This window comes from Balaenoptera ricei, chromosome 4 (genome assembly GCF_028023285.1).
Source record: "Balaenoptera ricei isolate mBalRic1 chromosome 4, mBalRic1.hap2, whole genome shotgun sequence".
NCBI classification, from domain to species: Eukaryota; Metazoa; Chordata; class Mammalia; order Artiodactyla; family Balaenopteridae; genus Balaenoptera; species Balaenoptera ricei.
The window spans coordinates 158,051,778-158,065,727 of NC_082642.1; the positions used below are offsets into that span (position 1 = coordinate 158,051,778).

The 13,950-nt window shown below is 47.0% G+C and overlaps 1 protein-coding gene across 3 annotated transcripts in view; it reads right to left on the reverse strand.

Moving 5' to 3' along the window:
- C2CD2 (C2 calcium dependent domain containing 2) overlaps positions 1 to 13,950 on the reverse strand; it is a 60,984-nt gene that overhangs the window by 15,032 nt on the left and 32,002 nt on the right. For 2 of the 3 annotated variants that reach the window (XM_059921611.1, XM_059921613.1), the window contains exons 5-11: positions 12,421 to 12,543; positions 9,246 to 9,366; positions 7,841 to 7,949; positions 5,686 to 5,750; positions 3,792 to 3,916; positions 3,132 to 3,318; positions 2,201 to 2,314 (exon numbers count right to left, since the gene is read on the reverse strand). In XM_059921611.1, coding sequence (XP_059777594.1) covers positions 2,201 to 2,314; positions 3,132 to 3,318; positions 3,792 to 3,916; positions 5,686 to 5,750; positions 7,841 to 7,949; positions 9,246 to 9,366; positions 12,421 to 12,543 — 844 coding nt within the window. The remainder of the gene's footprint in view (positions 1 to 2,200; positions 2,315 to 3,131; positions 3,319 to 3,791; positions 3,917 to 5,685; positions 5,751 to 7,840; positions 7,950 to 9,245; positions 9,367 to 12,420; positions 12,544 to 13,950) is intronic. The other variant, XM_059921612.1, reaches the window with a different exon arrangement.

Genomic DNA, 13,950 nt, shown 5'->3' on the forward strand with positions numbered 1-13,950 from the left:
ACGGCTGGGTTCTGGGGAGACTTTACGAGCAGGACAGGTGATGCCTGGGTCTGGAGCTGATGCTCTGTGGTTACACACGCTCACCGAGGTGTGCGCTTCAAATCATGCACTTTAATGAATGTAAATATGACTCGATTGAGGTGAAAAACAGAAACCTCTGAGCTTTGGGGAGATTGTGAACTTTGAAAGGCAGCGCAGCTACTCCCTGGCCCTCCCAGGAGTGGTCGAACACAAAAACTAGTGTTCAGGGCGACCGAGGGCTGGTTCACAGAAGCTGCTTCTTCCCAGGGTTAATTCCACACCTGGGCCAACATCCGGGGAGTGCTTAACACGGACCTGCGCCCTGCAAAGAGCTCCGTGCACATTATTTCAGGTAACTAACCCCAAGCCCTCTGAGGGAGGTGCCTTTCAGTTTCCATCTGAGAAATGGGGCAGGTAGGAGACAGCCAGGTGGGCGGCGGAGCTGAGATGCCCGGCCAGGTCTCTCCCACTCAGAGCTGATGCTGGAACTCACACTAAGGTGTCTGCTGCTGCAGGAAAATGAAAAGGACAATGGGATTAAGGGGCAGGAGGTTACCAGGAACTTTTTCTCAGTTTGGCCTCGGCCTGCTGACAACAGATGCTACATTTTTGTGTGTGTGTGTGTATATATATTTTAACGACTTAAAGCGTACACTGATATCCCACAAAAGGAAGATCAACTTTTTTTGGTAAACATATACACATAAAATTTTATGATAACTTTCAGTTAAACAACAAAAAAATTTATGATATCAACTCAAAGTAGTAAAGGAAATTTTACTTCCTGAGAATTTTTTTGTACAGAAAAAAATTTCTCAACTTAGAACTTCCTAGAAAATGTCTAGGTCAATGCCAGGAGGGTTTGGAAAGACCTTTAAGAGAAGGCCAGCCCAGCATCTTTCTCGGAAGTAGAGGTGGATTTGCTTTCAAGAAACTAGGCCTGTTGGAAGTGATAAAATGGAAGAAATCCTTTAGGAATCGCTGGATGTAAGATACTGTTAAAATCTCTGTAAAAACACAGATGCTCCATTTCCCAAGGCGGCGGCGAGGGACCAAGCGGCTGAGAACTCTGCGGCTGCCGACGCGGGGGGAAGAGCGGGACGTGGTGAGGACACCTGGGGAGAGGGCTGCGCTGTGAGTCCCAGGCCTTGGGACACCAGTCGGGGGGTCGCTGAGCCCAGAGCTTCTGTCCGTCCTCAGCGAGCCCGGCCAGGCGCCAGCTGGGCCTGAGGAAGCAAGCTTGCAGGGCTCCTGGCTGCACGGTGCGGGCCGGCGCCAGCACCCACAGACCAGAGGTGGAACCACAGCGGGGACGTCAGCCCGGGGTGAAGGGGCCCCCGTGGTACAAAGCAGAGCTGAGAAAGGGCCCCCAGGAGCGGCCAATGAGGGAAGCTTGCTTCTGTCTAGGATTTTGCAGTTGGGGGGACCCTGCAACTTCTAAACAACCAGGGAAGCTCCCCCAGGGAAAGAGGCAGTTTTCCACTTCCGCCAGGTTCAGAGGACACACGGCCATCCCAAGACAGCAGCCATCAAACGAGAGCTGCGTGCCCACTGCCTGCTCCCCCCGTCCTCTCCTGGACATTGGCAGGATCAGACACAGGACTCAGGGGACGGGGGTGGGGAGAAGCTGCCCACCCGGCCCTTCTCAGCCTGCAGGTCACACGTGAGCGAAGGGAGAAAATTTAACCCCCAAATTTAGATTATGCTCTGATTCCAAGAGACAGTGACACAAGCGGCCATGAAAGTGGGAAATCTGCATCCAGAGTTCCAGGGGAAACGAATCCTATTAAGCAGGTTTCAGGGGACGGTGGGGGACAAAATAAATTGCCTTTATGATTATGTCCCCTGAGTCCTGCTTATTTTATGACATCCGTGTTAACTAGTACGTTGAACAAGAGAAAAAATAACATTCAGAAATTTTGCACAGTGACGCACAAGCTGGCTTTTTGTGCTTATTTTGTCCAAGTGTTCCCTAAAACTTAAGGCAGGGATGCCAACGCCACCCCTGGTCTCCCATCGACCTGCATTTCCCTTTTCTCCTTCTAGTTCCTCGCTTACTATATTAAAACACCTCTCCCCAGACTCTAAAAAGGAAAAGCGTCCTTCTCACCAGATGCGGGGCTCGAGGGCAGAGCCTGAAGGAGCTGAGCGGGGACCATCTCGAGTGGCCTTGCGTTACCTGTATCTGAGGAAGAGAACATCTTGCTGACGGGGGCGCCGTGGCAGGAGATGGCCTGGATGGAGATGTCCTTCTCGATGACCTTCACCTTGACAGGTGTTCTCAGGGGAGATTCTGCCCGGGAGAAACCCTGATTACAACAGCCCGCCGAAAGCTGTCTGACCATTACAGTTACCGGAAAGTGAAATCACACCTCACTTCAACTCTACTTCATGCAGTTGAAAAAGGTTAAGAGGCAAACCTTAAGATATTTTTAACAACCTCTCTGATTCTTTTTTTGGGGAGGGGAGGAATGCCCAAGACGGGCATTGGAAGCCCAGGTTTAAATAAAATTTCAGAAACCTTTTAATTAAACCGGAATTTCACTTTCTGTTTTGCATTCAAGAACAGTGCCAAGTGATTTATTCTGGGATGATAATACTTTTGTACAGGCAGGAACACATTATAAGTTTTAAAAAATAATAAATCATACACTTATACAGAAGTTGTCTCCAGGGCAGTGGCTATGGGGACAGGTACAGAATTCGGCTAGATCTAAAATGACTGCACATCAAGCCTTCGAATGAATGATTTTTAACATAAGAAACTCTATGTTGGCTGCGCACATCTAATGTTTCAAGATAGTGTGCTGTCCCCACGTAAACGTCATGGAGTACTTAATGTAACGAGATATTTCATCTAGTATCTAGATTTTAGCTTCAGAATTCACTACAGGTTTGAACCTTGCTTTGGCATGTCATGTGTCTGACAAGACAGAAAGATAATTGTCTGAAAAAAAAAGCTATGCAGAAGCCTTGCCAATTACCATTCTTCCCGTACCAGGACATTTTCTTACAGATAATCCTGCAGCCTACAGCGCTCTGCAGTTTATAGAGGCAAGACGTTTACAGGGGAGGCGTGACTTCAGAGTTCCTGCAGGGAGGAAACTCACCGGAGCTCAGCGGGGACGCCCTCCCTGCATCGAAGCGAGGCTTGGTTTTCACGGCAGTGACAGTAGTGACCACGGTCCCGCACGGCATCACCGTGCGGTCTTTTTCTATCTTTGCAGCAGGAACAGGTGGAGGCATTTGCCAGGATTTCGCTTCACCGGGTTCGATGTAAGAAAACTGCAGAGAGGGCTGGTTACATGCCTTGTAGTCAGTGCAGACGGACACCCCGCCGTGGCACGCTGCCTGCCTTTCAATAACCTCTGATTTCTTTAGCTGTCGCTTAGTATCACAAGTAACTTATAATTAACCGATTTCCCCAGAACTGACACAGGATGATGAGATCCAGGCTCAAACCCAGCCACTCAGCACATAATGATGGGAACAAAAGCTGGAGGACCAAACGAAATAAAAGAGCCCTTTCTGGGTTAGGCCTGCGTGAAAGGGCATCATGGAAAGTTATGTCAGGTAGACAATGAAACACAACCCTGGGCAGGAAGCATCCCATTCACGTCTAGAAATGCCTGGGAGGAAACATCAGGTCTCGGACAAGCTTCTTGCTTTATGTTGAAGCGAGAGCAAGACTCTGACAGACATAAATGAAGATGCCCCTTTTCTCAAGTGGGTCGAGCTGGGCCTTGGCATCGTAGAGAATGACGTCATACCTCTGCAGTGACCGAACCCAATGCTGAGCTGCCCGAGGAGGACCCGCTGGTCAGCGTAAAGCTCTGTGGCCCAGAAGGCTGCTTCTTGAACAAATCCAAGGGGACAGTCGTCATCGCCAACAGAGCTAAAGAGACAGGGGACAAGCAGGGAGCATCGGGGGTGTCTCCATGGGAACAGGACGCCCGCAAGCGGCGGCAACCAGAACCAACTCTGGACACGCGCCCCGCTCACTGGGAAATGCTCCCGTTTCAGAACGTTCTAGAAAAGTCAAGGTCATAAAAGACAAAGGAAGGCTGTGGAACTGTTCCAGACCAAGGGAGGCTACAGATGTGACGATCAAGAGGTAGTATCTGATCCTACACAGGACTGGGAAATACCGCTAGGAAGGACCTCAGGGGCTTGGCTGATGGAAACTGGAATCTGGGCAGTAAAGAAGTGGACCAATGTAACTCAGGAAGCTGGTAACTGTGCTGTGGACAAATAATATCCCTACTTTTAGGAAATACGCACTAAAGAATTTAGGGTAAAGGGCCAGGATGCCCGAAACTTACACTCACATGGTGCACATTTACCCTCGGGGTGTGTGTGTGTGTGTGTGTGTGTGTGCGCGTGTGCGTGTGTGTGTGCGTGCGTGTGTGTGTGTGTGCGTGCGTGCGTGTGCGCGCGTGTGTGCGTGTGTGTGTGCAGACAGAGAGCAAAGTGAGAGCAACCAGCAATTGTGAGTACAAATGATAAAGGAAATGGGGCAAAATGTTAAAAATATATGAGCCTGAGTAAAGGTTATATGGTTGTTGTTTGTTCTGGTTTTTTTTTTAAGTTTGAAATTTCATAGATCCCATCAAGCTGGACTGGAATGAAATTCCAATGGAGCCAGTGGGGGTGGTGCCCCAGGAATGGATTAGGCAAACAGTGGTTCCGCCCTGTGTTCAGACCACACGCCCTCTCTTGGAATGTCAGTTCTTATCTCAGGAGCATCTGAGTTATCTCTAGACTACAGAACCAGGGAAAGTGCCTCAAAAATCCTTGCTAATAACTAGGAGCTTGAATTGTTTTTTCCCATGCCTCTGTAACTTTAGGAGGTAACCAGATGGCTTGGTTTCACAGCTGAATAAGCCAGGGAAGGGTCACCTCTCCCAATTTTGGTACGTTCATAGGGATTTTTAAAAACCTAACAAATACTGAAACTACTGATTTACACACATACACACACAGGTCCATGTTCACTTTAGTGATTTTTACCTCTATTTGTTGCTGACTTGTATCTAAAGCATGTGTCCAAGTTAAGCTGCTGTGGCTTATTCTATACGGAAAAGTCAGCTGTAATTCATGGAGACAGAGAGAAGAAGGGTGGGGGCCAGGGGCTGGGGGAGGGGCCTGGGGAGTGAGTGTCTAATGCAGACAGAGTTTTGGTTTTGTAAGATGAATTCTGGAGATGCATGGCAGTGATGGTTGCACAACCATGTGAATGCACTTAATACCACTAAACTCTACACTCAAAAATTGCTAAGATGGTAACTTTTAAGTTATATGTATCAACACAATTAAAAACTGAAGAAAAGAAAAAAGTAAAAGGTCCATTAAGGCTAAGAGGGTTGAGAACTGCTCTAAGCCAAGAACTGTTGAATAAAAGATTTTGGATATTTGTTTAAAAAAAAAAAAAGAAAAAGAAAAAGAAAAGAACCAGTTGAATACACTCTTTCCCACAATGTTTGACCTTGCTAATAACAGAATGGACTTTCAACCAAACATTCCCTTGGGAAGACCTGGAGTGGCTTAGGGGGAGGGGCCGAGGCTCTGCTGGGTCTCCCGCCCTCCCCACCCCAAGGCCCTGGTCAGGGCCGCTGGATGACCCTTCCAGAGAGCGGGGTCTCCGTCCGCCTACTGACCACCCACCTTCTGAGGATTGCCCATCCTCTGAAATCTGCAGGTGCAACTCCCTTGACTTGGCATTCAACTCACTGTGGAAAGGAAGAAGGGCCATGAATCCTTAAAAATGCTTTACTATTTTCTTGAAATAGTATTTTTTTTCCTGATGATAGAAAGGAATGCAAATCACCATCAATATTTAAGAAAGTGCAGAGATATATAACCAAAATACAAAGATTATCTGCAACTTCACCATCCAGAAATAGTTACTGTTAATATTTGGTGACTAGTCTCCTAGGGTTATCCAATGGGACTTTCTGAATGATGGTGGAAATGTTCTGTAGAGCTGCTATCAAATTCGGTGGCCACTAGCCACATACGGCTATTCAGAACTTGAAATGAGGCCACTGCAAACTAAGGAACTGGGTTTAATTTTGTTTACTTTTAATTAATTGAAATTTAAAGAGCTACATGTGGCTAGTAGGTACTGTATTGAAAGACATAGCCATATAATTGTCTGAAAACAAATATAGAACATAACATACCTCCCTCCTCCTTTGTAACCTATTTTTTTCACTTAAGATATCATGGACATCTTTCCATGTCAATAACTACAGAGCAACATCCTTTTTAATAGGTGTCTAGTATTCCACTATCTGGCCTTAAGAGATTTTATTCAGCCAATTCCTTAATAACCAACCCTTAATAATGGGTTGTTTCCAATATTTTGTAATTATAAACAACCTGAGATAAATATCCTCACACATATATCTTTGCACACACTGTGTGGTTATTTCCTTAGGAAAAGAGCAATTGCCAATCAAAAGGTACATGCATATAAGAGATTTTCTTTTTTTATACATATTGATGACTTCCAGAATGATTATTCTAATATATACAGTATTTCCACTGGCCTTTCGCACTTTTTCTTTACCAACCTGTAAGGTGAAAAACAATCTCTTTTGTTTAAGTTTGCATTACTTTAGCTATTTCTGAGATTGAACATCTTTTCAGATGTTTCTAGCTATCTACAGTTCTTACTTTTGCTTTTCTAGTACAGAAATTTTGCCCAGTTTTCTAAGAGAGTGCCCATATTTTCATTAATAATTTATAAAGGCTCTTTATATTATATATGGGACACCTTCTTCCATTACTTTTTCTAATTATTTATTGTTTACGTACCAGAAAGTGATTGATTTCTGTATTTTTGTACTCAGCTACTTTACTGAAATATTATTTATATTAGTTTTTATAATATTATTATTTCTACCCTATATTCATTATTTCAAATAGTTTCAATTGATTTTCTGGAGTAGTCTAAGTATGCAATAATATTATCTCCAAGTAATGATTAGTTTTGCCTCTTCCTTTCCACTACTTGTGTACTATTTCTTTTTCTTATCTAATTGCATTAACTAGTACTTCTAGAACAAAACAGTGGGTATCCTTCTCTTGACTTTAGCGGGACTGTTCCTACTACTTATCACTTACAGTGATTTTTTTTTTTTAATCTTATGAAAAAAGTGACCATAAATCTTGTTCTAATTAAGTTTTAAAAATTAGAAATGGTTATTAAATGTCACAATATCTTTTGGGCATATAGAGAAATAATAAGTTTGTTTTCTCCCTTGATCTAGTGACACAGTGGATTTCATTAATAGATCTCCTCACATTAAACCATCCTTGCATTTTCGGTATGAACTCAGTTGGTCTTGGTGTATTATTTTTAATGTGCTACTGGATTCTATTTGATAATACATTACTCAGAATTCCTACATCATAATTTATAAGTGGTCTATAATTTTCCCTTTTTCCGTTCTCTTTGTCAGATTTTGGTATCAATCAGAAGTTTCCTTCCATTCTGCTCTGGATGGTGTGTGTTTCTAAAGCAAGTGGAAGGCCCAACAACAGATCTCTCGTCACAGCAGGGCGTGGGTGTGTTGGTGAGGAGTGAATCGATACTAAGAGCTGCCTTCAAAAAGAAATCCATGTCTGACTTACAGCTTCCTCAGACGCTTAATATACTTCTTTTTAACTTTTTATATTTTCTTTTTTTCTCCCTCACTCCCTCCCTTCCTTCCTCCCTCCCTCCCTTCTTTTGTATGAACAGTGCTGCAGAATGGTTTTAGAATTTCGCAGTCTTGAGTAGGTGTGGGCATGGAAACCCGGGCCCCTTACGCACAAGGTGAATTCTTCTTCCCAAGTGAGGGTGGTAGTGTTTTTCAAGAGGGTGCTGGAGAACTTCTGGACGGGATCATTCAGCTGAACTACACATACTGGGTTAATGTTGCCTGTAATCAAACAGAGGGGCACCGTATTGGCTTTTATTTTTGTTTTCTAGTTGCATATAAAAGAAAGGCTGAATTAAATGTCTGGTCTTGGCTCACTGGACCCTTGGCTCAGAGGGTCCAGTGTTCCTTTCATTTGCCATTTACAAACTCTCAAAGCACCTCATCTGGGGTTACAGATTCTATTCTCACTGGATGTCCATAGCCCCGGGCTGCCCCAAGTGCCCCTGCTCCCCCCTCGGTTCTGACTGTGGGCACAGCTCTCTGGTGGGAGCCCTCCCTGGGGGCAACATTACTCCAGCAGGGATGTGGGCCCCACTTTGGACAAGACTAACAGCTTGGAAAAGGAAGGGCATCTGGGGTAACTGCTAAATTTGGGGATACCTCACAGAGAACCCACTTCCCTCTTACAAAGATGTAGGTTTTTATACCTAACTCAGCTCAGTCAAAACTTTTTGAGGTATTTGATCCAGATAACAGGACATTTCACTAGTGAACAGTTGTGTCTGCTTCGAGGCAATGCTTGCCCCATGGCAGAAAGCCGTGAATATACTGTGTAATCAATAATCAATGGTAAAGGACTGGAATGTGTTGGCCCTTTACCGTGTACCAGGTGGTGTTCGGTGTTCTACACACATCATCTTACTAATCACCACAGTCACTTTCAAGGAGAGACTCCGACTCAGATGGGGACCTGCTGGCAGAGGTTAGAAATTGGGACCCCCAACCCTGGCCGACTGGGTCCCGGGAGCCCCTCCCGGCTGCTAAGCGGCGTGGCCTCAGGGGGCGAGGTGTGAGTTACCAAAACACCACCCATACCCAGCTTCATTCGCAGAGTTTCTAGGTAGCTCAGTGTGTTCTACCTGCACTTCTGGAACGGGAGGAAACTCCCCACAAATAATCATAAGTAACCCCGATGTTCTCAGACAATACAAAGAACTCATGGCTACTCTTAGCCAAAACCACACCACAGTGGAAAGATGTGTCCGGTCCCAGGCTACTCGGCATCCGGGGTCTCGGCAGTGACTCGGAACCACCGAGAAAGAGTCACCGGCTCTGCAATGTTTCTGTCTTGTCTCCACAGCAGTGTCTCTGGGCAACTCAGGGTCCCCGGTGGACCCAAAGCCCGCCGGACACCCATGATCCCCCCACGTGGCACCCCCTTCCACAGGAGGAAGCAAAGGCCACGGACAACCCACAAGGCACCTCCTCCCCTCTGCTCACCCTGCCGACGGCCACATCCACAGCCGGCCGGGTGCCCTGCCCTCACCTGGGTGTCCCTGCAGCGCCATCACCCACCTGAAGCACCAGGATGGCTCATCAGCGAGGCTCGGATATTCTTCACCAATAGTTTGAGCTCATGAGCCCTTGGAGGTTTGGGAGGGCAGGATTCCTGAGTAGATGAAGTGCGCTGCAGATGCTGCAGAAAGGAAAACAAAGCACAGTGAGCCGTGGGAAAGAGGGAGTGGCCGCTGGACACCTGTTACAGGGAAGGAACCTTCAGGAAAACCTTCAGAGGGAGCCTGGCCCCAGGCCTGCTCCGTAACAACTGGGGAGGGAGGGTCCCGGTCACCCACAGCTGCTTCCCCTGCTTGGGAGCACTGTACATCCCACAGAAAGCAAGCGAGGGAGTTGAGCGTTCACCCAGAGAGGACTCCCCTGAATCTCACTGTGGGCGGAGAAGGGGCCACGCGTGACCCAGGGCAGGAGCTTGAGACAGAGTGGGGCGCCCTCCCTGGGATGCAGGGGCCCGCTGCCCACCAGCACTAAGTGTGACACCAGCCAGGACACTGGCTACTTCCCACCTCCTGGCAGGCCTGCCACTCACGTGGGGAGGATCTAAGTGTCATCCAGGTGTCACGCTAGGGACAAAGCAGGGGCAGGTGCCCCTGGAGTCTGCTTCATCACCGTATCCTCAAATGGGCATCAAGGTGTTTCCAACAGAGAGCCTCCCCAAGCTCGTGGGGCCTCACCTTCAGACCAGCCTTTCTCAAGCTAGCTTCCTCCTCCCACTCATGGCTACGAGTGTTATTTACAAGGGGCTCCTTAGGTACAAACGTTTGGGAATCCTGGAAAAGCTTCTCCGAGACATCACAGGCCTCTGCACAGCGAGAGCCTTCCAGGGAGGGATCCTCAGAGCTGATTTGACCTCAGAGGGCTTTTGGGGGGGAAGCTTACTAACATCTCAAGCGACTGTAGTGTTCTTAGGTCACCACCTGGAAAACATTATTCTGAGCCAGGGTCTTGCCCACTGTGAGCTGCAGGTGCTGGGAGGCCAAGAAGTAACCCCAGAAGTCCTCAAGATCCAGGTCCCTGAGCACTGGGGACAGAGCAGCCCACATGTCTGGGGTGGAGATGCAATGTTTTCTCAACTGTGTACGCGTGATGGCTAATCTCATGTGTTGACTTGACTGGACCATGGGGTGCCCAGGCATGTGGTCAGACAGGATTCTGGGTATGTCTGCGAGGAGGTTTCTGCCTCAGATTTACATTTAGATCAACAGACCGTGTAAAGCAGATTGCCTTCCCTAGTGTGGTGGGCCTCGTCCAATCAGGTGAAGGCCTGAATAGAACAAAGGGCTGACTCTCCCTCAAATAAGAGGGAATTCCTCATGCCTGACTGCCTTAGAGCCGGGATATCCATTTTTCCCTGTCTTTGGACTTGAGTGGAAACATCAGCTCTCCTGGGTCCCAGCCTGCTGGCTTCTCCTGCAACTCTTGGGGCTTGTCAGCCTCTGGCATGAGCCAACTGCCTAGAATAAGTCTCCTTATATATATAAATATATATAGTTTATACATAAATATATAATTGGCTCATGCAGTTATGGAGGCTATTTTATACACACACACACACACACACACACACATCCATTGGTTCTGTTTCTCTAGAGTACCCTAATATAATATGCGTGTTATTTTGATACATACACTCTACAAATTTATTTAAAAGCATTATTGAATTTATAGTAGTCTTGGTCCCTTTATTTTCTGAATCAATGTATTCTAAAAAGGCAGTACTATTTTGTGAAGTTTCTCAAATTTTGACATTAAAAAGGTATAGTCATATCCAAAACAGGCACCTCTGATTTGAACTAAGCCACCAGGATAGAATTACTGAAAGAGAGAACGGCCAAGCCTCTGCTCTCACCCCTGGGAAGCCTGGCCTGACCCCCAATCTCTGGGGCCGAGCCCCACCCGGCGGCACACCCCTGAGAACGGTGCACGCACGCCCACAAACCCCTCCCTCTGCTTGTCTGCTTACTCAGATGCCCCTTCTGCTGCATCAGGTTTCTTATGTTCTGATAACCTTCAGCACCCAGGGCGAACCACAAAGCACTGTGATCCCCTGATATCTGTGCAGTGAATCAAAGAGATTTTGTCTCCAGGCTCTACACAGGCACAGTGGTGATGCCCTAACGGGAACCAGAGACCAAGAGCCTGCATCAAAAGATCATATTAAAAGTTATACTTTAGGGACTTCCCTGGCTGTCCAGGGTTAAGGCAGAGGGTGAGGGTTCGATCCCTGGTCAGGGAGCTAAGCTCCCACATGCCTCCTGGCCAAAACACCAAAACATAAAAAACAGAAGCCATATTGTAACAAATTCAATAAAGACTTAAAAAAAAAAAAAAGTTATACTTTCACAATGACTTCACCACCCACTATATAATAACAGTGGATATTCTACTATGCCACAAAAAAATACTGGAAAGACATAGGAAAAATAACTTTAGGGACTGTAAATGTATGTTTTGCAGAGTCATCACGAAAAGATCTCCTCATGATTGGGAGAATTAATTCACCTCAAGCCAAGGTTTTTAGATGTGTCGCCAAAAGAGATGTGCGGGACCAAGCCCAGGGAGGCTGTCCTGGGCGAATGCCCTGGACGTGAATTTAGCCAGAGAATTAGCACCTAATCAGGCGGTGGGGAGGGCCCCAGAATGGGGAGGGGGGTCGTCAGCATGGGAAGGACCCCACAGAGGAGATGGCCTCATGTGTCCACACTGCCTGAGGGCGACAGACCCCCAAGAGGCAGTGTGGACGGAGGCTGTCCCCGTCCTGGGCTAAAAGTCTGTGGGTCCAGTGTGCTTCCTCTGCCTGCCTCGGGGCAGTTCCCAGGTACCTCAGTTCTGGAAGGGTGCGATCCCAGACAACAGGCTCTGGGGGCACAGCAAAAAGTCAAGTTCTGGTCCCTAAAAGGAGAGGATCTGGGCTACTTCGGCTTGGACTCTGCTGAGTGGGCCGGACACCTCTTCCTTCCCTCCCGTGGGGCTTCGGAACCCTGTGCCCTGAACTCAGAGCTTTGCCCCAGACCATGGTCATCACCCACCAGCAAGCTCTACCACGACAGGGGTGGGCAGAGGCAAGGTGCGGGGGTGGGGAGCGAGCATGGGAAATGCACACAAATTCTCCAAGCGGGTGGACCGCGGTCCTTCAGGGGGTCATGAAGCACCCACACCCCGTGAACTGGTTTACCTGAACTTCCCTCACATCCGTAGGCTTTGTGCTCAGAACCACTGATGGGGAGGCAGAGCTAACCAGGTGCTTCAAAATATCCTTGAGACTTTCAGAGACTGCATCTGCCCCAACCGCCTGGTCCTGCCGAAAGAGGAGGGAGTCACCAAACCATCTCGTAACCAGGCACGTGGACAAGTGGGCAAGCAAATGCATGGCTCTCCGGATGTCCCTGGGACGAAACAGACTTGGGGTCACCAGGGCTCCAGGAGATCAGACTAGGACAGTGAGACGCTCACTCATTCTTATCTTTGTCGATCTCAGAAGTCATTCATCCTCCTTGTTTTTAAGTTAAAGATAAGACATGTGCAACATAGACATGTGTTAACATTTCTGTGGCTATCTTTTCAGTCCTTTCCCGTAAACATATAGGCACATGTTTTTTCTTTCTTGCCTGATGTTTGATTGATTTTTTTTTTAATTAAAAGGTAGTCAAGGGACTTCCCTGGTGGTCCAGTGGTTAAAACATCACTTTCCAATGCAGGGGTTGCGGGTTCGATCCCTGGTTGGGGAGCTAAGATCCCACACGCTTTGCAGCCAAAAAAAAACAAACAAAAAAAAAAAACAAAAGCAGAAGCAATAATGTAACAAATTCAATAAAGACTTTAAAAATGGTCCACATCAAAAAAAATAAGAGGAAAAAAAATAAATGGTATTCAAGTAAATGGAAAGGGTCAATAAAAATGAAGACAAGCTTGCAGAAGAATAACAGAGCAGGATGACTTACATCACCAGATGTCAAGCTCTATAAGGCTACAATAATTAATACCCAACAGAAACGCGCTCATGTGTTCTAGAATGTTCACAGCACCACTATTCATAATGACTCCAAACTGGAAACTACCTAAGTATCCATCAATACCTGAACAGATACACAAGTTATGGTGCAGTCACACAACGGAACACCACAGGGCAATGAGCACAAACAATGTACAAGCACACACAATGACACAGATGAATCTCACAGACATAATGTTAAGTGAAAGAAAACAAACACAGAAAAACACATACATAGTACTGCAAGATTCCTTTATTTAAAGTACCAAAACAGGCAAAACTAAGCTAATGCTGCTTGTGGGCAGAATTCTAAGATGACCCTCAACGAGTCATGTTCTGCATCATCCCCTCACCTTGAGGCGAGGTGGCACCTGTGACTTGCTTCCAGCCAACGGAATACGGCAAAGTGATGTGATGGCCAAAGGTTATGTTATATACAACTCCCTCTTAGCAAACCAGAGCAAGAGATTCTCCCGCTAACCTCTAAGAAGTCAGCTTCCACGTGTGAGGGGGCCACATGGCACAGAACTGCAGGGCTTCAAGGAGCTGAGAGCAGCCCCAGCCCACAGCCATCAAGGAACTGAGGACCTCAGTCCTACAACCACAAGGAACCGAGTTTTGCCAACAACCATAGGAGACTGGAAGAGGATCCCGAGCTCTAGGAAGGGCAGTCAGCCCAGACCGTGATGACAGCCCATGAGAGCCCAAGCAGGG